This window comes from Sebastes umbrosus, chromosome 1, assembly GCF_015220745.1.
Source record: "Sebastes umbrosus isolate fSebUmb1 chromosome 1, fSebUmb1.pri, whole genome shotgun sequence".
In the NCBI taxonomy this organism is placed as follows: domain Eukaryota; kingdom Metazoa; phylum Chordata; class Actinopteri; order Perciformes; family Sebastidae; genus Sebastes; species Sebastes umbrosus.
Window position 1 is genome coordinate 6,227,804 of NC_051269.1, and position 27,910 is coordinate 6,255,713.

General features: G+C 38.9%; 2 protein-coding genes across 2 annotated transcripts in view; both read left to right on the plus strand.

Moving 5' to 3' along the window:
* The window catches only part of LOC119484654 (hemicentin-1-like), a 199,350-nt gene that overhangs the window by 28,268 nt on the left and 143,172 nt on the right, over window positions 1-27,910 (plus strand). The window contains exon 10 of the mRNA XM_037763624.1: window positions 1,041-1,319. Coding sequence (XP_037619552.1) covers window positions 1,041-1,319 — 279 coding nt within the window. The remainder of the gene's footprint in view (window positions 1-1,040; window positions 1,320-27,910) is intronic.
* On the plus strand, window positions 8,042-27,174 carry LOC119486088 (V-set domain-containing T-cell activation inhibitor 1-like). The gene is made up of 3 exons (XM_037765954.1): window positions 8,042-8,181; window positions 26,646-26,978; window positions 27,117-27,174. The coding sequence occupies exons 1-3, from the start codon at window positions 8,055-8,057 to the stop codon at window positions 27,119-27,121; spliced, it is 465 nt and encodes a 154-aa protein (XP_037621882.1). The 5' UTR covers window positions 8,042-8,054; the 3' UTR covers window positions 27,122-27,174.

Here is a 27,910-nt window from a genome sequence, read left to right on the forward strand (position 1 = left end):
ACAGGTGAGTCCTGCTTATTATGACGTCACTCTACCTCTCACAGGTATGTGACGTCAGTTCAGCCAGAAACAAACAGTATAAGGCTGTAATTATCTCCACAGGTCTGATATCACTAAAACAACTTTAACTGTTATCACTGTTTCAAAGTGTGTCACACTGACACTTATAACACACTAAATACAATAGTTATTAATGTTTTATAACACAGACTACCTAAAAACCTAAATACTTCAAGTTACCTGAACCAAAGTCAATCCAGTATATCGGTCAGTGTATCTTTATATTTAATGATATGTTGATATTAATAAATTGATTTGTCCTCAGCAGGTAGAGCTGTTCAACTCAATGAGAAACCACATTACAAACCAAATACACTCAGTGTCCAGTTTATTAGGTACACCTATCTAAAACTAAAACAGTCTGATACAACAGTGCTGTAATACATCCTCCTTCATGAAGGTTGTAATGTTTAGTTTGTGTTGAAGCTGTGTTAGAAATGTTATGATCATTTAAGAGGCTATAGTTTTATTGGATTGCATATAGATTGTTCAGGTGTACCTAATAAAGTGGACATTGATAGAATACATCACTGACACAATTAAGCACTGATAACACAAGATGTGCACATGCTTAAATACCCCATTTTTATATTTCATAACACAGTTTTGTATATTAATTTATTGTAACAGAAAATATTGTCTGCATATCAGACAACACATTTCATGTGATTTCATTCAAAGATAATTGTTATAGCACAACAAAAATTCAAGAGTTGTCCAAACATCTTCATTGTAAATGTGCCTCTGTCATGATATCAGTCAGAAACAGTGTTTGTAGATTAAATAGTTAACGTTATATAGTTTATTAGAAGTTAAATGTGTCCAATAAAACAATGCAGGGATGTGCAAGTCTTATTTTGTGCTTTTCTGTTTTTTTCTGTTCCTCGTGTTTTTCTTCACTCTGTAATCCTCATTTACAACTAAAGATAGAGATGAACACAATAAGTGATGTGTCACGGCTGTTTACTCTGTATTTACAGGTGCAGCTCCAGAGCCGTCTGTCAAGACACTTGATCAAACAAAGGACTGGTCACGGCTGCAGTGTCAGGTTCGAGGTGCTTCTCCAGAACCTAAAGTAGAGTGGCAGGACAGTGATGGAAACATCCTTCCTGCTGAAGAACCACAAGTGTCTAAAAGAGGAGACCGCTACGATGTCATCCTCCAGGTTACTGTGACCAAGACCGACAACTATAGCTGTGTAGCCACACAGGAGACAATAAAGCACAGGATTGCTTTTGACACTTATGTATATATCGGTGGTAAGATTCTTCCTTGTCATATTTTTTATTCAATTCATATTAACTGTTTATGTGTTAATTTTAACTGTTCCATAAACACACAGTTGGTGTGTTGATCGTCAGCCAGCTTCAGCTAACGTCTGTGTTCTCAGTATTTCTGTGCTGAATAAACACAAACAGTCAAATTCACACATTAAATAGAGACAAAAGTGAAGTCAGTGTTCAGTCTGAATTCACCTTTTAGGAGCATCTTCATCATGAATCATTGTGACCATCTACAGCTGTGATTCTACTCTGATACCAGATGTGCTGCTCTACATGATCCTCAGTCACATCCTCACTGTCACATTTACTGGTTGGAGACGTGTTTCAGAGGACGAGTTAGAGGACAGAAGTGATGGAGACATGTTTCAGAGGAAGAGTTAGAGGACAGAAGTGATGGAGACATGTTTCAGAGGAAGAGTTAGAGGACAGAAGTGATGGAGACATGTTTCAGAGGACAAGTTAGAGGACAGAAGTGAAGTAGACGTGTTTCAGAGGATGAGTTAAGAGGACAGAAGTGATGGACACTGAGAAGAGTTGAACAGACTGACACTCATAGTATCACAACACAACATATTCTATATTATTACACCATAAAAACATTTTATATAAATATATGTGTGTCTTCTCAAATATAAATCTCTAAAGATCAGTGTGTGGAAAAATAAGAATTTGAAAAAATAAAGATACAAAATATTAGATTTTATATTATATTATAAATTTAAAAAATGTGTAAATATGCGTTCTGGAGGATTTTGTTTGTGCAAGACAAGGTCAACAAAAATTGTTTTTCTTGTTATATCATAATTTGATATTTTGTTGTAACAACAAACTTCCAGATGTCTGTCTGAACAGTCATTCTGCATGTAAACATACTGATCAATACATGTTTTTGTCTTCCAGCTGTCGTTAAAGTGGTTGCAGCAGGAAGTGATGTCGTTTTACCCTGTTCCTCCAGCACCAAGCAGAACATTCAGTCAGAGCTGTTTGACTGGAAGAAAGATGGTCAGAAGGATGTGTTCTTTTATGAAGACGGCGTTCAACACAACAACGGCAATCCTGGTCAAGATGAGCAGTTCAAAGGTCGAGTCTCACATTTCCAAGATGAACTGAAGAATGGCAACGCCTCTATAATCATCAGAAATACGAAGGTGGCCGACAGTGGAGACTACACCTGTGATTTTCCACGTCTTCAGCCACGTCAGATATTCCACATTACGCTATTTGTTGGTGAGTTTCATTAAACAGTTAAAGATGTCCGCTCATTTACTGATGCAGCTGTTTAAGAGCCCTAGATGGACTTTTGTCAAGTAGTCAGAATACTGGCAGGGCGGCGTCCCCACAGCGCTGCAGCCACATCTGGAGTGATTACCTCTACAATGGCCATTTTTAAAACATTGATATTATTCTAGAGGCTATGTAACATGACGGAAAAAAATACTGCAACTTGCTCATGTACGCGCATATTGTGAGGTCGCCCTGGAAACCACCAGGTGGTAGCGTCATCACAGTAAGCAACAACTTCCTGTCAGTGGCGATTTGATATGAGTATAGAATTTCAACAGCATTTGCAGTATAGATAAACATGCCGCCACTTTCTGAATCTATTTTATGTTAACATAAACATTTATCAGACAGGGAAACTGTGTCAGACCTTTCTGACTTCTTTCGTTTTCCAGTAGTTATAGTTTATGCAAGTGCTGTCTGGTGGAACAAAGAGATCCATGACGGGATTTCAGCACATGTTGTGACGGTCATCCCGCGGCTAGCGACCATGCTAGCAACAGGGACGGCATATTATCTTTTGGTAAATAGCTAGTTAGATGGTAAAATAACGTTAGCTTTAGCTCATTCCATAAATACATTACTAGACTTTTGTTGACCGAGTATAGCACAGATGGCAATAGTCCGAGTCGAGATGCCTTACTGGGGTGCCGTTCTTCACTGTGGAAACTACGAGCTGCTGCTGCAAGCTGTTGACTCTACCACCTGGTGGTTTCCAGGGCGATCTCACAATATGCGCGTACATGAGCAAGTTGCAGTATTTTTTCCATCATGTTACATGGCCTCTAGAATAATGTGTTTTAAAAATGGCCGTTTTCCCCCTTTAATGTTTGTGACACATTGCTGATTACAAACTAAGGATGGAATACAGTGTGTTGTTTGAGGCTCTTCTCCAAAACCTAAAGCGGAGCTGCGGGACAGTGCTGGGAACATCCTTCCTGCTGAGGAGACAGAGGTCTGTGAAAGAGGAGACCGTTTATATTTTACTCTTCAAACTACTCTCTAAGAGATTCAGCCAAGTGACACATGAATCACATAACCAACAACATGAGGATCACATCAAGCTTCAGACAAACTGATGATCACATCATCAAACTGTGTCTGAGGGAAACTAAAGATGACACGTTGTGAAATCTGAGAGTCACAATCACTTTTAGATTAAAAACAAAGTTCAGGTTTTTCAGGTTCAGGTTTTTTCCAGTTACCTCTCTGCCAAGTCGATGCTATTTCACAAGAACTTACATGTTTGTTTTTCTTTTTAGGAGACAGATCAGAGGGAAAATCAGGTGAGTCCTGATTCTGATCTCATCACCATGTACAGTATGTGACGTAACTCTTCACTGACATTTAAACACCAACACAGTTTGAGTTTGTACAAATTCTAATGATTAATTATGAGAATGTGTAAGTTAAAATGTTTCTAAGAGTTTCCTCTGAGCTGTGATGCTGAGCAGGAGGAAACTGTCCATCAGATCTCAGCTAACATCTTTGTAGCTGTGAGATTCATCTGATGTTTTTATCTGCTAACAGGTTCAGATTTCAGGTTTCAGCAGCATATTCACCTTTAGTTGTTCTCTCTGTGTAGACTGATGTTCAGTCTGCTGGATATGATATGTTATGATATGATGTGATATGATATGATATGATATACGATTACAGTCTGAGTGCTACATTAACGTTTAGTCTTCTGTTTCAGAGTCCTCCACTGGATGGGGTGTTGCTGCTGTTCTCGGTGCTCTTTTTGTTGGTGTTTTAATTGGTGTTGGTGTTCTTCTAGCTGTTCTTGTAGCCAAGGGTTGCATCCCACTAAATTGTAATAAAGGTAAGTTTATTATTTATTATTATTATATTAAATTTGTATTCATTATTTGGACATTTGTGTGTGAAATATTAGATCATTTTACTGTTTTGGGGCTCAAACATTTATTGAAACGAGACGATGTGAGAAGTTTAGAGGTGAAATGTCTCTTTGATGAACTGATAACAACTTCACATCTGAAACGTGACGAGGAGCCTCAACTGGACTCTTAAAGGTCACAAGTCTAAAACACTGAGAACCACTGGTTTAATGGTTAACGGTGCATTTTAAGAGCTTTTATAATCTCATGTTTTTATTATAAATCTTAATCTGTAAAGTAACTATCAGCTACTGTATCACTGTCAGATAAACTGGATTAAAAGTACAATATTCATGATGAGCAGACAACAGATTCTTTATATGTATCTCATGTTCAGAGTCCTGACAGTAGTTTCATCTTCTCAGTCATGTAGCAGTCTGTTGGTATTTACAGCCAGCGTAGGATCAGGTCACTTCTTCTTCATCTGAACTGTTGTTTTCACTTCCTGCAGACGAGGAGAACACGAGGAACTCCCCAGACGCCAATTCAGGAGCTTCTCTACCTCTTAAGCCCACAGACAACAACTAGCCAGCAACATGCAGACAACAGAAGAGAGGAAGTGTCCTTTAATGATGACTGAGCTGATTATTAATGAATCATTCTGGTAAGAGAGAATTAAATAAATAGCTTGTGTTGAACTCTGACATATATATATATAGTGTGTGTTTATGGAGACTGAATTCAACTCGTGCAGCTTTAAGAGAAAAAATGACTTAATTAATGTCGTTGAAGACGACGACTTCCTGCACTCTGTTCTATGATGCTTTTGTTCTATTGTTTTTATACATTACTGCTGCTACTGCTACTTTTATATTATCCTTTGCGTCTGATTTTTACTCGTCAACGTAGATTGATTTCATTCCAGGTCATTTATTTGTTATTGTACTTTAGTATCTGGATGAATACGATGGAGCTCCATAGAAACTGATGAAAATGTGATAAATAATGAGATCTCAACGCAGGATAATAGAACAAGTATAAAATAACAACAGTAACACATTAAAGTTGACCAAGTTAAAAAGGGACCTGATTAAACTCTATAGGAGTATATCCCAGAACTCACCAGTCCTCCATTAGAGTAATTTTATTCATAATAAGCTTTCCAATAATAAATATATATGCATATATTTGCATAAAGCAGCATATTTGTCCACTCCCATGTTGATAAGAGTATTAAATACTTGACAAATCTCCCTTTAAGGTACATTTTGAACAGATAAAACGGGATTAATTTTCAATTAATTGCGATTAACTGTGGATAATCATGTGATTAATCTTGATTTACTATTTTAGTAATTTGACAGCTCTAGACAGAACACATCCATGACTCAAAGAGTTTTATTTAGAGTTGATTTCAGGTTCATCAGACGGTTCAAGAATCCAAAACAGTGATTCTTCTGACTGAAGATTTCTGTCTGCGCTGCAGATCACAACAGATTCAGATGTCTGTAATATAACTTGAATTATTAACAGAATCTTAAACTGTAAAACTGTCAGGCAGCTAGTGAAGAATAGACGATGTTCAACTGTAGATCCTCCTGTCCTCATGTCCAAGTGTCCTCCAGTGTGTGAATGGATGAATGAGGGACATATAAAGTACTTTATAAATGTAGTCCTTTTACCAGATGTGATCCTGCTGCTTGTAGTTGTTAAAGGTCCTAACTGAGCTAGACATGGACGTTAACAACAGAAGACTTCACTGAACTAAAGCCTGCTGTCACGCTGGAAAGAAATGAGAGTATATTGCAGCTAAAGTGAAATATAATGTGACTTATTTTTTATTGTGATATTGTTTTTATACTGGCATTATTTGGTACTGCTTCTTTTCATTTGTTAAGGTGCTCAGCCAGAGTCTGTCAGGTCCAGTTCCACACCTAACTGTCCACTCAGTGACCAGTTTATTAGGTACACCCAGCTAAAGCTAATGCAGTGTGATACAACAGTCCTTCAAGAAATCCTCCTTCATGAAGATTATAATGTTCAGTTTGTGTTGGAGCTGTTTTAATAAACTGTTCTCTGAGTGTTTCCTGTTGTTGACTGTTACTGTATATATTAGAGTTGTTCATGTGTTTTTATGTTGTTCACTTACAGCGTATCTGGGGATTTCAGGCAATGCTTTATCATTCCTATATAAACGTTTGAATAAAAAATGACATGAAAAATGTCAAACTGGTATCTCTTTGTAGTCATTTTGTCTCTCTTGTAGTTGTTTTATGTCTCTATGTAGTCATTCTGTCTCTCTTTGTAGTCATTTTGTCTCTTTGAAGTTGTATGTCTCTTTGTAGCTGTTTTGTCTCTCTTTGTAGTCATTTTGTGTCTCTTTGTAGTTGTTTTGTGTCTCTTTGTAGTCATTCTGTCTCTTTGTAGTTGATGACATGTAGTTGATGTTTCTGTGTTCAAACTTTGATAAAAGAAACAAAAGTGATTCTAGGATCCATATTTTACAGCAGTTGTTTTTTAATAAAGACTTTTCAAGGATTAGACAACGCAGCAGATAAACCACATGTTTAAAACAAGACTTCTAACAAACAGAGAGAGAGTTTAACACACTGATGGCTTAATGAATGGATGTTAATCACACCAATAGAAAAGTTTAACTCTCTTGTTATTGTTATTATTGAGCATATTAAACCTTTATTAGATAGTGATAATATCTCCATCTGGACTCTTTTTGGTTCATGTTGACCCTTGACCTCTAAACCAGAACAATCTGAATCAGGTTTATTACCCAGGTTGTCTGGTGTTTTAGTGCGTAACGGTCACAAGAAACACAGCAAGAGAAAAGAGAAAGAAACTAATGCTGCAAGGCAAGAGTCTTCAAAATAAAATAGAAATTTACAATAAAAAACATGTCAAATATATTTGTTTTAAAACAAAAAGAGCTGCAGTGTTATACCCACTGTTTACTGGTATTATGGAAAACATTATCTACACACTAGACAGGCTTCAGTATTTCAGACAGATCAAGTTTCAACAATTACAGAGAAACCATCATCGTGAAATAAATTCATGGATCTCAGGCTTCAACAATGATCATTAAATATGTATAAAGAGACAAAAACATGCAAATAAAAATGAGAAAAGTTAAAATACAACATATATATTAATATATTTTATATTTTATATTTGTTTATATATATATATATATATATATATATATATATATATATATATATATATATATATATATATATATATATATATATATATATACACGTAACTGCAGCCAGTTTTTGTTTTTTAATATCAGTAGAAATTACGCTTTTATTGTGAAGGATGATCTCCGGAAGTGCTCCTGTTGTTGCAGCTCGCGGGAGATGCGGTTCTTGTTGGTAGTGTCTAGAAGGGAACCCGCAAGATGAGGAAACTCTTGCGACATCTTTAAGGTTAGAATAGGTCGTTTGATAGTAAATCTCGCGATATGTTCTGTAGCGCTCTGCTGAGATTTCACAGCTTGCGGGTTACCTTCTGGTCACGAGCCAGCTCGTCCCGTGGATGTATAGAGAGTCCTCGAGCAGCCAGACGCCGGTAGATGTCCGACGTCCCAGTGACGTCAGAGTGGTGTCTCTCGTGCAGTGACTCTAGAACTATGAAGCTCGTTGCTCTCGTGGGTCTGTGTCTCGTGACTCGGTGTGGAATAACGGCTGCTGGTGTAAACGGTGAGAACATCTACTGGTTTCTATTGTAGCATCATGTGGAGTCACTTTATCACTGCTGGAGAGAAGAACGAGAACATTCAGCTCCATTTAACATCAACACACATATCGATCCTGATCATTAGTACTGATCAATATCATAATAATCAGCCTCCTTCTGGTTCATTGCAGTCCTTTAATGAGCTGCGCACTATTTAGCAGGGCGTCGTCTGTTTCTACTTCCTGTCAGACCTGATCGATATCTGCTGAACATCTCTGATACTTCTGATCACATATCAAACCTGATCAATACCTGCTGAACATCTCTGATACTTCTGATCACATATCAAACCTGATCAATACCTGCTGAACATCTCTGATACTTCTGATCACATATCAAACCTGATCAATACACTCCTCATACACAATTAATACATCAAAACGTAGGTAGTGACGGTCACGTGATGCGGTCATCGTGAGGAGTCTTTTTTCGCTGACCTCCCGTCACCACCAGATACAATTTACAATTTAAAGTTACTTTTTGACCCAGGCTGGACTTTCTAAAGGTGGCTATCTATGTATGAACATGTCCGCTTCTGATCCAAACCAAGTTCAACGTGATGCCGTGGCCAGAACTCGCTCAGAGCTGAAGAAACTCCAGACCACTAGCATGGAAGCTACAGCTAACGTTAGCCAGCATGGCGCCGCCACCTGCGAGGAGGAGGGCTTGGCTACTCTCCTCGCGCAGGATGTCACGCAGAAAATCAGCGCCTTAATGGATCAGAAGTTTACCGAACTTCATCTGACTCTGGAAGGATTTAACAACCGTATCGAAGGCAACACCAAGCGCATAACGGAGGCTGAATCACGTATCTCAGATGCTGAAGACTTCGTGACTTCATTGTCTAACAAGATCACGGCTCTAGAAAAGGAAGTGAATACTCTCTCACAACGAGCCGAGGACAGCGAAAACCGCAGCCGCAGGGAGAACATCAGGATTATCGGTCTGAAGGAAGGCACGGAGGGACAACAACCAACTTCATTTTTCGAATCATGGCTCCCCAAACTACTGGGTTTGCAAACCAAACGAGGGACGATTAAAATCGACAGAGCGCACAGATCCCTCGGCCCTCAGAAAGAAAAGTATACAAGACCGGTGATCATCAAGCTGCACAATTTCTGCGACAAACAGAGGGTCATGGCTGCAGTCAAGGAAAAAGAGAAGCTTCTGTACAACGGAAACCAAATATACATTCGCCAGGACCTCTCGGTCCAGGTGAGGCAGACCCGACAGGAGTTCAATGATGTTTGCCAGCGTCTCATCATGCGAGGGATACGCTTCCAGATGCGCTTTCCAGCCAGCCTGTGCTTTTCGTACAACAACCAGGACTACACTTTCAAGTCTCCACGCAAGGCTTGGGAGTTTGTGAAGGACTGGGACAAATGAAAAACTTGGTCAGGTACAATCCGTCTCTTTCCTGCTCTCTGTGGGATGGGGACATGAAGGAATATTTTGAACTAGTTATGGGCGACTCAGCTGTCTCTTGTACATATTCTAAGCTTCATACACCCGAACATTATACACGTTTCCTATACATCCATGAGCGCACACACACATTCACATTAGCTGGTTGTAGAACCCTGCATTACGCACATGCACACAATTACGCACGTAAATAGTCCCGTAGGCTACAGCCGAGCGCGCGCTCTGGCAGATACAGACACTCTTTATAATATACCCAGCTCTCACGTGTTATTTATATTCTGTTTTGAGAAAATAACGGGGTCAATACTTTGTTTTAAAACGGTCATTGCATTTCTTTTTTGTGTGTGAATAATTTAATGGACTGGATAAAGTCAAGGCTGACCTCAGTTTATTATGATCTTGGCCCTTGATAACGTCTTTTTCAGTTCATGTGGTGTTTCTGCCATACATAATCTCTCCTTTTGACAACTGCCTGTTCTTTTTGAGTTGCATAATTAAGACCTTTAAAATGCTGAGTCGCCCACCACCTTTTATCTTTATCTTTTTTTTTATCGCCACACTAATAAGTTGTTGCCTCTAATGATTTTTTTTTTTTTTTTGTAACACTGGAATGAGTAATAATTAGTATAGCCCTATACTGTTGGACAACTGTACTTTTCTAGGTGGCGGGAGGGTGACAGAAGTTGATCTGGATCTTTAGGGGTAAGTTATGGGATCTAGATTTCTCTCCTGGTTTGGTGGAATGTTACTTCTCAGCTTCACGCACCCAAATGTGTTCACCATTTGTGATTTTGGTTGTGTTTTCTTTGGGAAAGTGTTCGATAGGCTCCAGCTGTCAGGCTTTGTTTTTGAGGGTAATGTTTTGTGTTTTATTTTTTGTTATCCTGTTCCATTGTTTTCAGTTTTCTCATGTAATAAGATGTCCTCTCTCTCATGTAAGACTAGATCTTATCAGACTTCTCATCTTAGTTTGGGTTTTGTAAACCCATTTGCAAATATGCTTCCACCCATTTACCTTGTTAGTGGTTGTACTTATGAGTGATCTCAAAATTACCTCGCTAAATGTTAAAGGTTTAAACCATGTCGTCAAGCGCCAAAAGATTCTTACTTTACTAAAAAAGGAGAAGTGCCACATTGCCTTCTTACAGGAAACCCACCTGTCCGATCTGGAACATATTAAATTACGTAGAAATTGGGTTGGGCAAGTTTTTTATTCCTCCTTTAAATCCAACAGTCGAGGTGTGGCTATTCTCTTACATCGCAGCCTTCCTTTTACATTGGATAGAACAGTAACCGATAAAGAAGGGCGTTATGTGCTTATTTCCGGATACATCTATGGAGAGCACATTTTACTGGGTTGCATTTACGCCCCCAATATATATGAATCTACCTTTTTTCCCAAACTTCTGGCAGACATGTCTGACTTTTCTACCTCCTCTACTTTGATAGGTGGTGACTTTAATTGTACCCCTGACTCTACTGTCGATCAATCTCCTCCTAGGCCTATTCCTTCTCGCAAAAGTCTTAAACTGGCTGAATTTTGTACTGACTTGGACTTGAATGATGCATGGAGAGTTCTTAACCCAACAGGCCGGGACTATACCTTCTTCTCTAAGCCTCACCAGTCCTTCTCTAGAATTGATTTTTTCCTTTCTTCCAGGACACTTTTAGATAGAATTAAAGACTGTATTATAGGAAGTCAGACTATATCTGACCACGCCCCTATCAGCGTAACCATTGGTCCCCCGTATAAAGACCCCTCTTGTAGACACTGGCGCCTGAGCCCTTCCTTATTAAGCAGCCCACCCTTTGTTGATTTCCTTAGTAAAGAACTTAAACAATTCCTTGCTGAGAATAAATCACCTGAAGTGAGTTCTACTACTTTGTGGGAGGCGGCAAAGGCTTACCTCCGTGGGGCTATCATATCCTACACATCAGCACAAAAGAAAAAGGCTCTCAAAACCCAGTTAGAGTTGGAGAAGAAAATTAAGGAGTTGGAGGGAGAATTTAAAAGTTCTCCATTCAGGTCCATTGGGGAACAGTTGGATGCTACGCGTTCTGCTTTAAATCAACTGTTAACAAAGAATGCAGAGTCTTCAATATTTTTTGCAAAACATAGGCTCTATGAATCAGGTAATAAACCAGGTCGCCTGCTGGCCCGTCTGGCCAAGGGGGGGAGCGGTTCAACCTCAATATCGGCGCTCCAAGACACCAATGGAGTTAGATGTCACAAATCTACTGAAATAAATAAAATTATGAAGGTCTTTTATCAGAAACTATATTCATCAGATGGTCTCACCTCTGAGGAGACAAGGGGAAGATTCCTTGACAAAATAAAATTACCAACTCTCTCAGATGACCAAAAGGAAGGCTTATGCAAACCAATCACAGAGGAGGAGGTTCTGGAAACTATTCGGGTACTTAAAGGAGGGAAGGCGGCAGGGCCTGATGGGTACTGCCCAGAATTTTATAAAAAACTAGGGAATATCATAGTAAGCCCTCTTACAGACATGTATAGAGATTCTTTTGAAAATGGCTGCCTCCCCTCAACTCTTAATCTAGCTAATATCTCCCTTATTCTGAAGAAGGGCAAACCCCCCGACCTATGTGGCTCCTATAGGCCTATTAGCCTTATCCCGGTAGAAAATAAGTTGCTTACTAAACTACTTGCTAGGAGGTTAGAATTACTTCTGCCCTGTATTATTAATCCTGACCAGACGGGTTTTGTTCATGGGCGCTACTCACATACAAACATTAGACAGCTGTTGAATATTATCCAATTTACTAACCATTTTAAAAAGAAGGCCTTCGCCATTTCTTTAGATGCCGAAAAGGCGTTCGATAGAGTTGAGTGGCACTATCTATATGACGTCCTTGAAAGGTTTGGTTTGGGGGGGGATTTCCTTAAGTGGATCCAAACTATTTACCACTCCCCCACGGCCTGTATTATAACTAATGGTCTGCGCTCGGGCTCCTTCCCTTTGGAAAGGTCCACACGCCAGGGCTGCCCTCTAAGCCCTCTGCTCTTCGCCATCGCTCTCGAGCCGTTGGCAGAAGCCATTAGATGCCATGGAGATGTGAGGGGTATAGCTGTCGAGGGTACCACTCACAAAATTGCGTTATATGCTGACGACATCCTTTTATTCCTTACCTCTCCTGAAACTTCTGTTCCCACCATCCTAGCAATAATAAACGAATTTAGCTATATCTCAGGCTACAAGATAAACTTTAGCAAATCCGAGGCTATGCCCCTGGGCAGCTTCAGTGATACCAGAATGTTAGTAAATTTCCCTTTCAAGTGGTCCACTGCTGGTTTCACGTACCTAGGTCTAAAAATATCGCCAGATAACCACGACTCATGGAAATTTAACTTTGCCCCTGTACTTAATACAGTGAAACAAGATCTGATTCGGTGGCATGATCTTCCGCTTTCACTTATTGGTCGTGTTAGCCTGATAAAGATGAACGTACTCCCTCGACTTCTATACCCTCTACAAATGTTGCCACTGCGCATCTCCAAAAAAGTTAACAAAGACTTGGAGAGATCCTTTTCAAAATTTATTTGGCACGGTAAAAGGCCGAGACAAAAGTTTAGTTCTCTGCAGTTGCCCAAAGAAAAAGGTGGTTTAGCGGTACCCAACATGCTCTTTTACAACTGGGCCTGTCACATTCGTACTCTTTGGACTTGGTTACACTCATATCTTAGGCTCGAAACTTGTGTAGACTCTTGGGCGTGCTCCCCTGAGTCCCTTTGGAGTTTGGTGACATGTGGACCGGAAAAAATTAAAATGAACATTAAGAATAACCCTTTAATTATCAACTCTATTAAAGTGTGGCGGGAGATCTCCGATTACATGGATAGACGAGGTGTCAAATCCATGCTGTCTCCCATCTGTAATAATCAGGAATTTTTACCAGGCTTGAGGCTTTCTTTATTCCACTCATGGCGTGACAAAGGGATTCATGTGATAGGGGACGTGTTTGAGGTTAATACCTTGAAGTCCTTTCAGCAGCTTCAAGACAAATTTAATCTCCCTAAAGATCACTTTTTTGCATATTTACAATTAAGGCATTTTGTTAATACACTTGTAAAGCCTACAGAGGACATTTCCATCTATAGTGAGACAGAAAAGTTTATCCGTGAGCAGAAGGGTTTTAAGCACGGAATATCCCGTTTCTATTCTGTACTTTACTCTCAGGATAAATATGACACGACCAAATTATCACGCAAATGGGAGGGTGACCTGGGTAATGACTACAATGAGGAAGACTGGCGGGAGGCAGTGCACCTGGTGCAATCAACCTTCACTTGCAACAGGAGATTCAATATAAAATATTACATAGGCTCCATATAGCCCCTGTTACCCTCCACAAAATATCTCGAACCATCTCTCCCATTTGCGGTAAGTGTAACACAGACCTTGGGTCCCATTACCATTACTTTTGGGGGTGCGATCGGATTGCTAGATACTGGAATCACGTAGCCCGAGAACTGAGCGGGATCTTTAAGACTACAATAAGAAAGGATCCAGGGTTATTTTTACTGGGTTTGCCCTCTAAAGTAGTTTCTCTCTCGAGAAATCAGTACAAATTGCTGGACAAACTTCTACTCCTTGCTCGTAAATGCATCCTGCTAAAATGGGTGAAAGACACTCCACCCACAGTAACTTTCTGGTACAGAGAGATCTTCAACGTACTGCCACATGAAAGGATGAGTGCAGTCCTTAGGGGTGTTGAGGGCTCATTTATTAAGATCTGGAACCCTGTCCTGGACTATATACCATCAGAGCTCAAACACACTCTGTTGAAAGGCCAATACCCTTCAGGGTGGAAGCAAATTATGTCTAGTGCCACGTAAAACATAAAATATATTTCTAGGATCACCGTTTACCATTCATGAGAGTCTGAGGACAATATACTTTACTCTATGAGATACTATCTGCTATTCTTATTGTCTTCTTTTTTTCTTTTTTCTTTTTTTTTTTTTTTTATGTATTTATTTTTATGTATGGTTATGTAGGTATATGTGTATGTATATGTAGGTATGTATATGTAGGTATGTATGTGTATATATGTATATATATATATATATTTATTTTTACGGTCAGTTTAACCACTGTTATTTTATGTAAAATGTCCCTTTTCACCCATTTTTATAATTCATTTATTTTTATTTATTGGTTTTGGGGGAGGGTGGGGGGGGTCTGACTGTATAGAATAACTGTTGAACATAACATTGCTGTGAGCCTTCTGTTCTGAAAATAATAAAAATATGTTGAAAAAAAAAAAAACGTAGGTAGTTTTGTCTTCTTTCAGCAATAGGTCTTACAGTTTGGGATTTATCTGCTTCAAAGCACCAAGAGATCCCTTCCTCTCTCTCATCCGCTGCAATGTTAATTCACCTCTGAAAGTCTGGAACAAAAACTCAACTGTGGAGACTTTTTAAACTGTCAGTTCTCAGTCATTTTTAACTTTATCCACACAAATGACACGTCTACATCTTCGTCAAAGTCTTGAGGTGCTCAAACTGAAGACATTTATATACCATTTATATATTTATACAACGTATAGTTTTTAACTGAGGGAGTCTTTTTCAGGTAGTACCTTCTCTGTGTTTTCACCAGTCATTCCCAACCATGACTCAGCACTTTCAGACACAAACAGGTGTATCTGATTGGCTGATTAGAGCACCATCAGTCTCTGCCTGTCTCCGATTGGCTGATTAGAGCTCCATCAGTCTCTGCCTGTCTCTGATTGGCTGATTGGAGCTCAATCAGTCTCTGCCTGTCTCTGATTGGCTGATTAGAGCTCCATCAGTCTCTGCATACTACTTTATGTCTAACGACTTGTTGTTTTAAAGGTTTATTCCACCCAAATATTACTTTATGTCTAACGACTTGTTGTTTTAAGGTTTATTCCACTGAAATACTACTTTATGTCTAACGACTTGTAGTTTTAAAGGTCTTTTCCACCCAAATACTACTTTATGTCTAACGACTTGTAGTTTTAAGGTTTATTCCACCCAAATACTACTTTATGTCTAACGACTTGTTGTTTTAAGGTTTATTCCACCCAAATACTACTTTATGTCTAACAACTTGTTGTTTTAAAGGTTTATTCCACCCAAATACTACTTTATGTCCAACGACTTGTTGTTTTAAGGTTTATTCCACCCAAATACTACTTTATGTCTAACGACTTGTTGTTTTAGAGGTCTATTCCACCCAAATACTACTTTATGTCTAACAACTTGTTGTTTTAGAGGTCTATTCCACCCAAATACTACTTTATATCTAACAACTTGTAGTTTTAAGGTTTATTCCACTGAAATACTACTTTATGTCTAACGACTTGTTGTTTTAAAGGTCTATTCCACCCAAATGCTACTCTATGTCTAACGACTTGTAGTTTTAAAGGTTTATTCCACCCAAATACTACTTTAAGTCTAACGACTTGTAGTTTTAAGGTTCATTCCACCCAAATACTACTTTATGTCTAACGACTTGTTGTTTTAAATGTTTATTCCACCCAAATACTACTTTATGTCTAACAACTTGTTGTTTTAAAGGGCTATTCCACCCAAATACTACTTTATGTCTAACGACTTGTTGTTTTAAGGTTTATTCCACCCAAATACTACTTTATGTCTAACGACTTGTAGTTTTAAGGTTTATTCCACCCAAATACTACTTTATGTCTAACGACTTGTTGTTTTAAGGTTTATTCCACCCAAATACTACTTTATGTCTAACGACTTGTAGTTTTAATGGTCTATTCCACCCAAATACTACTTTATGTCTAACGACTTGTTGTTTTAAGGTTTATTCCACCCAAATACTACTTTATGTCTAACGACTTTTAGTTTTAACGGTTTACTCCACCCAAATACTACTTTAAGTCTAACGACTTGTAGTTTTAAGGTTCATTCCACCCAAATACTACTTTATGTCTAATGACTTGTTGTTTTAAATGTTTATTCCACCCAAATACTACTTTATGTCTGACGACTTGTTGTTTTAAATGTTTATTCCACCCAAATACTACTTTATGTCTAACAACTTGTTGTTTTAAGGTTTATTCCACCCAAATACTACTTTATGTCTAACGACTTGTAGTTTTAAGGTTTATTCCACCCAAATACTACTTTATGTCTAACGATTTGTAGTTTTAAAGGTTTATTCCACCGAAATACTACTTTATGTCTAACGACTTGTAGTTTTAAAGGTTTATTCCACCGAAATACTACTTTATGTCTAACGACTTGTAGTTTTAAAGGTCTATTCCACCCAAATGCTACTTTATGTCTAACGACTTGTAATTTTAAAGGTGTATTCCAACCAAATGCTACTTTATGTCTAACGACTTGTTGTTTTAAAGGTTTATTCCACCCAAATATTACTTTATGTCTAACGACTTGTTGTTTTAAGGTTTATTCCACCCAAATACTACTTTATGTCTAACGACTTGTAGTTTTAAAGGTCTTTTCCACCCAAATACTACTTCAAGTCTAACGACTTGTAGTTTTAAAGGTCTATTCCACCCAAATACTACTTTATGTCTAACGACTTGTTGTTTTAAGGTTTATTCCACCCAAATACTACTTTATGTCTAACGACTTTTAGTTTTAAATGTCTATTCCACCCAAATACTACTTTATGTCTAACGACTTTTAGTTTTAAATGTCTATTCCACCCAAATACTACTTTATGTCAAATGACTTTTAGTTTTAAGGTTTATTCCACCGAAATACTACTTTATGTCTAACGACTTGTAGTTTTAAGGTTTATTCCACCCAAATACTACTTTATGTCTAACGACTTGTTGTTTTAAGGTTTATTCCACCCAAATACTACTTTATGTCTAACAACTTGTTGTTTTAAAGGTTTATTCCACCCAAATACTACTTTATGTCCAACGACTTGTTGTTTTAAGGTTTATTCCACCCAAATACTACTTTATGTCTAACAACTTGTTGTTTTAGAGGTCTATTCCACCCAAATACTACTTTATATCTAACAACTTGTAGTTTTAAGGTTTATTCCACTGAAATACTACTTTATGTCTAACGACTTGTTGTTTTAAAGGTCTATTCCACCCAAATGCTACTCTATGTCTAACGACTTGTAGTTTTAAAGGTTTATTCCACCCAAATACTACTTTAAGTCTAACGACTTGTAGTTTTAAGGTTCATTCCACCCAAATACTACTTTATGTCTAACGACTTGTTGTTTTAAATGTTTATTCCACCCAAATACTACTTTATGTCTAACAACTTGTTGTTTTAAAGGGCTATTCCACCCAAATACTACTTTATGTCTAACGACTTATTGTTTTAAGGTTTATTCCACCCAAATACTACTTTATGTCTAACGACTTGTAGTTTTAAGGTTTATTCCACCCAAATACTACTTTATATCTAACGACTTGTAGTTTTAATGGTCTATTCCACCCAAATACTACTTTATGTCTAACGACTTGTTGTTTTAAGGTTTATTCCACCCAAATACTACTTTATGTCTGACGACTTTTAGTTTTAACGGTTTACTCCACCCAAATACTACTTTAAGTCTAACGACTTGTAGTTTTAAGGTTCATTCCACCCAAATACTACTTTATGTCTAATGACTTGTTGTTTTAAATGTTTATTCCACCCAAATACTACTTTATGTCTGACGACTTGTTGTTTTAAATGTTTATTCCACCCAAATACTACTTTATGTCTAACAACTTGTTGTTTTAAGGTTTATTCCACCCAAATACTACTTTATGTCTAACGACTTGTAGTTTTAAGGTTTATTCCACCCAAATACTACTTTATGTCTAACGACTTGTAGTTTTAAGGTTTATTCCACCCAGATACTACTTTATGTCTAACGACTTATAGTTTTAAAGGTTTATTCCACCGAAATGCTACTTTATGTCTAACGACTTGTAGTTTTAAAGGTTTATTCCACCGAAATGCTACTTTATGTCTAACGACTTGTAGTTTTAAAGGTCTATTCCACCCAAATGCTACTTTATGTCTAACGACTTGTTGTTTTAAAGGTGTATTCCACCCAAATGCTACTTTATGTCTAACGACTTGTTGTTTTAAAGGTGTATTCCACCCAAATGCTACTTTATGTCTAACGACTTGTAGTTTTAATGGTCTATTCCACCCAAATACTACTTTATGTCTAACGACTTGTTGTTTTAAATGTTTATTCCACCCAAATACTACTTTATGTCTAACAACTTGTTGTTTTAAGGTTTATTCCACCCAAATACTACTTTATGTCTAACAACTTGTTGTTTTAAAGGTTTATTCCACCCAAATACTACTTTATGTCTAACGACTTGTAGTTTTAAGGTTTATTCCACCCAAATACTACTTTATGTCTAACGACTTGTAGTTTTAAGGTTTATTCTACCCAAATACTACTTTATGTCTAACGACTTGTAGTTTTAAGGTTTGTTCCACCCAGATACTACTTTATGTCTAACGACTTGTAGTTTTAAAGGTTTATTCCACCCAAATGCTACTTTATGTCTAACGACTTGTAGTTTTAAAGGTCTATTCCACCCAAATGCTACTTTATGTCTAACGACTTGTAGTTTTAAAGGTCTATTCCACCCAAATGCTACTTTATGTCTAACGACTTGTTGTTTTAAAGGTCTATTCCACCCAAATGCTACTTTATGTCTAACAACTTGTAGTTTTAATGGTCTATTCCACCCAAATGCTACTTTATGTCTAACAACTTGTAGTTTTAATGGTCTATTCCACCCAAATACTACTTTATGTCTAACAACTTGTTGTTTTAAAGGTCTATTCCACCCAAATGCTACTTTATGTCTAACAACTTGTAGTTTTAATGGTCTATTCCACCCAAATGCTACTTTATGTCTAACGACTTGTTGTTTTAAAGGTCTATTCCACCCAAATGCTACTCTATGTCTAACGACTTGTAGTTTTAATGGTCTGTTCCACCCAAATACTACTTTATGTCTAACGACTTGTAATTTTAAAGGTCTATTCCACCCAAATACTACTTTATGTCTAACAACTTGTTGTTTTAAAGGTCTATTCCACCCAAATGCTACTTTATGTCTAACAACTTGTAGTTTTAATGGTCTATTCCACCCAAATGCTACTTTATGTCTAACGACTTGTTGTTTTAATGGTCTATTCCACCCAAATACTACTTTATGTCTAACGACTTGTAGTTTTAATGGTCTATTCCACCCAAATACTACTTTATGTCTAACGACTTGTTGTTTCAAAGGTCTATTCCACCCAAATACTACTCTATGTCTAACAACTTGTTGTTTTAAAGGTGTATTCCACGCAAATACTACTTTATGTCTAACGACTTGTTGTTTTAAGGTTTATTCCACCGAAATACTACTTTATGTCTAACGACTTGTAGTTTTAAGGTTTATTCCACCCAGATACTACTTTATGTCTAACGACTTGTAGTTTTAAAGGTTTATTTCCCCCAAATACTACTTTATGTCTCACGACTTGTTGTTTTAAAGGTTTATTCCACCCAAATACTACTTTATGTCCAACAACTTGTTGTTTTAAGGTTTATTCCACCCAAATACTACTTTATGTCAAACGACTTGTAGTTTTAATGTTTATTCCACCCAAATACTACTTTATGTCTAACGACTTGTAGTTTTAAATGTCTATTCCACCCAAATACTACTTTATGTCTAACAACTTGTTGTTTTAAAGGGCTATTCCACCCAAATACTACTTTATGTCTAACGACTTGTAGTTTTAAAGGTCTATTCCACCCAAATACTAGTTTATGTCTAACGACTTGTAGTTTTAAGGTTGTGACGGCCCCTGCCTCACTACTGAGATGCCAGTGTGGATTTGGCCATTCATTCTTTCCCTGTGTCCTTGAAGGTATCACGGGAGAGGATGCCTGATGCAGAGCACCTGATGCTGGCGCGTCCTGAGTATAAAAGCCCCAATCAAGTGCTGCTCTGCCCTCTTTTCCTTCACCTTGACTCATCCCTGTCAGAACCTGCCGGGCTGCCTTTGTTTGGCTTTTCTTTAGTTTCCACTCACAACACATCACACTTCATCATGCTCACACATCCACATCTACATTACTGGTGTTACTGACTGACACACTCCACATTTGTAGTTATTTCTGTATATCCTTAATTTATTTGTAATAAATATCTTTAATTTACAATCAATCACTGCGTCCTTTCCCGTATTTGTCATGGCCTAGGAGCCGGGCTATGACAAATTGGGGGCTCGTCCAGCTTTTTTCCCGTTTGTGACAACGTACTTGGGATGCTTTACAGGGTAAATTTAATGACTTTTATAGGACTTTGGATTTGTAGTTGTTTCTTACCTGGATTTTGTGGAGAGAGGAGTTTGTTTCGCCGTCTTTGTTTGTGCTTAGATCAGCTGGTCCAGATGACACTTGCGAGTTGCTCTGTGCGTAATTGTTGCAAAGTGGTGCAGAGTTTTCCCTTGTAGGCTGTAGCGACGTTCCCTTTGGGTTCGTTGAGCTGATTTATTTGTAGTGCTGTGGCAAAAGTGGTTGAAGCTTTCATGCTTCACGGGAGCATATCCGTGGTTTCAGGGGGTTGCTAGCTTGCTAGTCGCTCTGCTGGGCCAGCGGTCTTCAGTGCATAAATACCCACCGCAAGTAGCTGCATGAAGAATAGGGATGAGCTTAGTTAACTGGGTTTTTCTTTAGATAGCGGGGAAACTCTAAACCGTGTTGAGGAGTATTCCTCTTTGAGCGTAAGAGTAGACATTGTGGTGTCTGCCTGGTGCGGTTGTGTGCGTAACGGTGGATTTGCTCAGTTGTCAGTTGGCTTTTTGAATTTGTAAATGTCTGAGATTGAGGCGTTCATTGCTGCTCCGTCTCTGGAGTCCCTGGATACCTGCACAAAAGAGCAGTTGCTCTTGATTGCCGAGCATTATTCAGTGGTTGTTGTAGGAGACAAGCGTATGAAAGAAAATATTAAAGAGTCTATAAAATCAAAATTAATCGAAATAGGAATTATGTCCGGAGATGAAGAGAAGTCTTCTCCAATTCCTTCTGCTATGTCCTTTCAGACTCAAGGACTAACTTTTGAGCAACAGAAGGAGATTTTGATGTTGCAGCTTGAACATGACAAAATGAAACATGAATTGGAAATTAAAAAGTAAATTGAAGTAGAGCGAATCCGTCAGCAATCAGAGGCGGAAAGATTAAATATGGAGGGATATCGTTTGTCTATGATCAAAGATGGCGTGTTGTCTGGTGAGAATGAGGGCGGACAAGTGCCCAGGTCTTCTGTGAATTGTTTTGATGTGAATAACTTGCGCTTGTTACCGAAGTTTAATGAGAAAGATCCAGACACCTTTTTCTTGCTGTTCGAGCGTGTAGCCAAGGCTAGAAATTGGCCTGAGGCTGACTGTGCACTTATGCTTCAGTGTGTCCTCTCAGGGAAAGCGCAGGAGGCTTATTCATCATTGAGCCTTAAGGATAGCTCTAGCTATGATAAAATAAAATCTGCTGTTCTTAAGGTGTATGAGCTTGTGCCAGAGGCTTATCGCCAGCGTTTTAGATCATGGGAGAGAAAAAGTGGCCAAACATACGTGGAGTTGGCAAGAGACCAGTCAACACACTTTAAGCGGTGGTTAAGCGCCCTTGACGTCACCACTTTTGAGGATCAGTGTGACTTAATGATTTTGGAGCAGTTTAAAAATTGTCTTCCGGATCGTATTGCGACATACATCACAGAGCGGAGAAACACTACTGCGGCTGAGGCTGCTGTGTCAGCTGATGAGTATGTGTTGCTCCATAAGAGCAGTTTTAAAGAACGCTCTGTGGCACGTGATGGTTTTGGTTGGAGAGGAATCAGTTCTGATGCTGTTTCATATGAGATGCGTTCAAGGAGAGTGGGTTTTTCGAAACCTGACTTTAAAGCAGGTGGTAACTTGAACAGCAGTGATGGCTGTAACTATTGTCGTGAGAAAGGACATTGGAAGGCAGATTGTCCTTTGTTAAAAGTTAAAACTAAGGGAATGAGAGCTTATGTTAAACCTGCTGCATTTGCTGCTCCTGTTAAAAACTGCTGTGCTGCTGAGTTGCTAACTTCTCACTCTTGTGAAGTGGATGTTTTGGCAGCCTATGTTCCCTTCATACGAGATGGGTTCGTGTCACTGGTAGACAGTGATGTGAAAGTCCCAATAAAGATTTTGAGGGATACAGGTGCCTATGATTCATACATTGTTGACTCTGTTTTGCCTCTGTCTGAGGAGTCTGATACTGGTGACAGTGTTCTCAGTCGTGGGATGGGATTGAAAATTCTCCCTGTTCCTTTGCACAGGATGGTTCTCAGCTGTGAGCTGGTTAATGGCGAGGTAGCTGTTGGCGTGCGTCCAGCGTTGCCTATTGATGGTGTCCATTTTATTTTGGGCAACGGCTTGGCTGGTAGCCGAGTTTGGACCGATTCTCATCCCGCACCTGTGGTTACATCTTGTCCAACTGAGTCTGTGTCTGGCGAGAGCTCCAGGGTGTTACCAGAAGTCTTTTCATCCTGTGTGATTACACGTGCTATGAGCAAAGTAGACCCTGACATGTCATCTGACATCAACAGTGATGATGTACTTTTGGAGGTCCCATCTCTGTCTGAGCTTCCGGTGTCGCTGTCACACTGTGAGGTGTTAAAGGAACAACGTAGCGATTCTTCTTTGAAAGACATATTTGAACGTGTTTTGCCTGGCTCTGAGATAAATAGTGCTGCAAATGGATACTTCTTATGTAATGAGTTGTTGTTCAGAAAATGGGTTCCTGTTGATGAGGATGGTGTGAAAAATTATGTTTTCCAGATGGTGGTGCCAACTAAGTTTCGTTCCCTTGTTTTGAAAGTGGCACATGACGAGTGTGGACATTTTGGTGTCCGGAAAACATACTTGAACATCCTGAAACATTACTTTTGGCCACGGGTCAAAAGGGATGTGGCCGCATACATTAAAACCTGCTATGTGTGCCAGTTAACTGGAAAACCTAATCAGAGGATCAAGCCTGCACCACTGCAGCCTATCCCAGCTTTGAGTGAACCCTTTACACATCTCATTGTGGACTGTGTGGGTCCGTTGCCCTGTTCCAAGTCCGGTTGTAAATATCTGCTCACGGTAATGTGTCAGACCACCAGGTATCTAGCTGCCTATCCTTTGAGGTCGATTACGACCAAGGCTGTGGTTAAGGCCTTATCACAGTTCATATCTATATTTGGTATCCCTAAGGTGATCCAGAGTGACCAAGGGTCAAATTTTTCGTCTCATTTATTTGGGCAAGTGTTGAAGATGTTGCGCATTAAACAGAACCAATCATCGGCCTATCATGCGCAAAGCCAGGGGGCCTTGGAAAGGTTCCACCAGACTCTTAAGTCTCTTCTACGTGCATATTGTACGGAGCTAGATAGAGACTGGGAGGAGGGGCTTCCATGGCTGATGTTGGCTGCAAGGGAGGCTGTACAGGAAAGTACAGGCTTCAGCCCTAATGAGTTGGTCTTTGGACATTCTGTGCGTGGGCCCTTGTCAGTGTTGAAAGATGGCTGTGTTGACACTGAGCCGCCAAGGAGCCTAGTTGACTATGTCAATGGATTTAGACATCGTTTGTTTGTTGCTGGTAGTATGGCACAGGAAAAGTTGTGCGTGTCTCAAGGTAAGATGAAGAAGCTGTATGACCGTCGTACAGAGCGACATGAGTTCAATCCAGGAGACCAGGTTTTGTCACTTATGCCTATTATTGGGTCACCATTTCAGGCTAAGTACACAGGTCCATACACCGTCACAGAGAAAAGGTCTGACTTGAATTATATCATAGCAACACCAGAGCGGAAGAAAACCAAACGTCTTTGCCATGTGAATCTCCTGAAACCATACTATAGGCGTGAAATTGACACAGACCTAGATCATGAGGTGAAAGATGGTGTTCATCCAGCTCTTACTGTGACTTCGGAGGGTTCGGTGCATGAGGGAGATGGAGTGCCAGAACCTGACGATAGTCTGCTGTATGGAAGGTTGAAAAACTCAGAATCACTTTGTAATTTGGACAAGTTGCTGGCTCATTTGTCGGAGTCGAAGCGGGAGCAGTTGTCAGAGTTGGTACGCAAGTATCCGTGTTTGTTTGGCGACATTCCTTCACAAACTGATTGGGCGGAACATGATATTGATGTTGGAGATGCAAAGCCGATTAAGCAACACTTTTACCGCATGGCACCATCTAAACGTGGTTATTTGGATGCTGAGGTTGAGTATATGCTTCAAAATAATATTGCTGTACCATCGTCATCTATATCTTATTTCTTCAGGCCTACAACCTTGATATTAGACATATTAAAGGAACAGACAACATTATTGCTGATGCGCTATCACGCGCCCCTCTGTATTGATTAGTCACTAGTGTGACTGGCTAGAATGATATATTGTCCTGTTGTACTGTTTCATACACCTGTTCTTTCTGTGCCACCTTCTTAAATTGCTTCTCAGGTACCGGGGTTGCTGATGATGGGGTAGAAAGCTGCGGGAAGAATATTCAGTGCTAAGGTCGTATATTATTTCTGTTATTTGTTTTTGTTTGCCTTTTGTTTGTTAGTTAGTCCTTTTGAGTAGTGGTATTTGTTCTGGTAGGATGGGTTTAAAGTATGCCGGTGTTCCCTTGGGACACCGACTTTAAGTCTACCGACTTGTTGTTTTAAGGTTTATTCCACCGAAATACTACTTTATGTCTAACGACTTGTAGTTTTAAGGTTTATTCCACCCAGATACTACTTTATGTCTAACGACTTGTAGTTTTAAAGGTTTATTTCCCCCAAATACTACTTTATGTCTAACGACTTGTTGTTTTAAAGGTTTATTCCACCCAAATACTACTTTATGTCCAACGACTTGTTGTTTTAAGGTTTATTCCACCCAAATACTACTTTATGTCCAACGACTTGTTGTTTTAAGGTTTATTCCACCCAAATACTACTTTATGTCTACCGACTTGTAGTTTTAAAGGTCTTTTCCACCCAAATACTACTTTATGTCTAACGACTTGTAGTTTTAAGGTTTATTCTACCCAAATACTAGTTTATGTCTAACGACTTGTAGTTTTAAAGGTCTATTCCACCCAAATACTACTCTATGTCTAACGACTTGTAGTTTTAAAGGTCTATTCCACCCAAATACTACTTTATGTCTAACGACTTGTAATTTTAAAGGTTTATTCCACCCAAAAACTACTTTATGTCTAACGAATTGTAATTTTAAAGGTTTATTCCACCCAAATACTACTTTATGTCTAACGACTTATAGTTTTAAAGGTTTATTCCACCCAAATACTACTCTCTCTCTCTCTCTCTCTCTCTCTCTCTTTGTCTGTGTTTGTGTTTAGCAATGCAGTTCATCTGTCTGATATACATAAAAAGCATTTCTTCTTTCCGCCTATTCAGGAAAATTCCAATTTACCACTTTTGACAGTATTACAGTTTAGCTTCCAGCTTTTCTAGCAATGTATTTCAGCTCTTAGCTTCTTTAGGTAATGCAGTTCAGCTTCCAACTTTGCCAGTTGTACATTTCATCTTCTAGGGTTTTCAGCAGTGCAGTGCAATGCATTTGAGCTTTAACATTTTTAGGCAAGTCATTTCACATTTCCACATTTTCAGCAATGCTTTGCTAATTAATTTTAGTTGTCAGCATTCCCACGCATTTTCAGCAGGAATGCATTTTCTAGTTCTATTATATATTCTATTACATTTTATTATTATTACTTTATTATTTTATTTCTATACATTTTAATTTTTAAACTTTATTTACCTTTATTTAAACTTAATTATGGACCATGTATATCTGGTTTTATCTTCCAGGACCAGGTGTCATCATACTGCTGCTCCTCAGTAACTGAGCTGAACCATGTAAATCTGGTTTTATCTTCCAGGACCAGGTGTCATCAACCTGCTGCTCTACAGTAACTGAGCTGAACCATGTAAATCTGGTTTTATCTTCCAGGACCAGGAGTCATCAACGTGGCCGTGGAAGAAGGAAGTGATGTCGTTTTACTCTGTTCCCTCAGCACCAAGGACGACATCGAGAAAATGGTGTTTGACTGGAAGAAAGATGGTCAGAAGGAGAAGGAGGTGTTCTTTTATCAGGCAGGCAAACATTACAATAACGGCCGAGGAGGTCAGAGCGAGCAGTTCAAAGGTCGCGTGTCTCATTTTCAAGATGAACTCAAGTACGGCAACGCCTCCATAAAGCTCCAAAAAACAAAGATGTCTGACAGCGGAAACTACACCTGTACGTTCCCAAACAAACAAACATCCCACATTACGCTTGTTGTAGGTGAGTATGTTTCACTGGTATCTGTTAAAGGAACAGTTTGTAGTATTTAGAAGGGTTTATTATCAGAAATATAATATTGATAACTATGTTTTCATTAGTGTATAATCACCTGAAACTAAGAATGGTTGTGTTTGTTAGCTTAGAATGAGTCCTTCATATCTACAGAGGGAGCTGGTCCTCTTCACAGAGTCCTCCATGTTGTTCCTCCATGTTTCTACAGTAGTCAGTGATCAACCTCCAGCTCTGAGAAGTGAAGTCAACGCTGAAGTGTTTTAAACTTAAAAGCATTCTGTCTACCAGCCAGCAGGAGGCGACTCCTCTGGTTGTATAGAAGTCTATGAGAAAATGAGCCTACTTCTCTCTTGATTTATTACCTCAGTAAACATTGTAAACATGAGTTTATGGTCTCAATCACTAGTTTCAAGTCTTCTTCAATACAGCATGATGTTCATTTAGTAAATTATGGTCCCATTTAGAGTCAAATAGACCATAAAGCAGGGGATGCTTTAGGGCGGGGCTACCTTGTGATTGACAGGTCGCTACCACGGCGTTGTCCAGTCTGGGAGTTGTCCGTGTTTTCGTCTTATAACTTTAACCCTTTCACAGTGTGTTTTCACTTCATCAAAGTTAATTATAACATTTTGGTCACCTAAAAATCTCTTATTCAGTGTTGGTTTGTACTTACCTCCACCCTCTCGTGTCACTTCCGGTTGCAAAAAAAACAAGATGGCAACGACCAAAAAACCAAGATGGTGACTTCGAAAATGCCACACTTGTGGCTTCAAAATGGCAGTCCACTAACCAATGGGTGTCGTCACAGTGACTACGTCCACTTCTTACATACAGTCACCGGCAGCTGTCGTCAGCTTTCCGTTGCTCCTAAAGTAGTGTTGTTATGGTATGGATGGCCTCTCAGCAAGGCCGACACCATT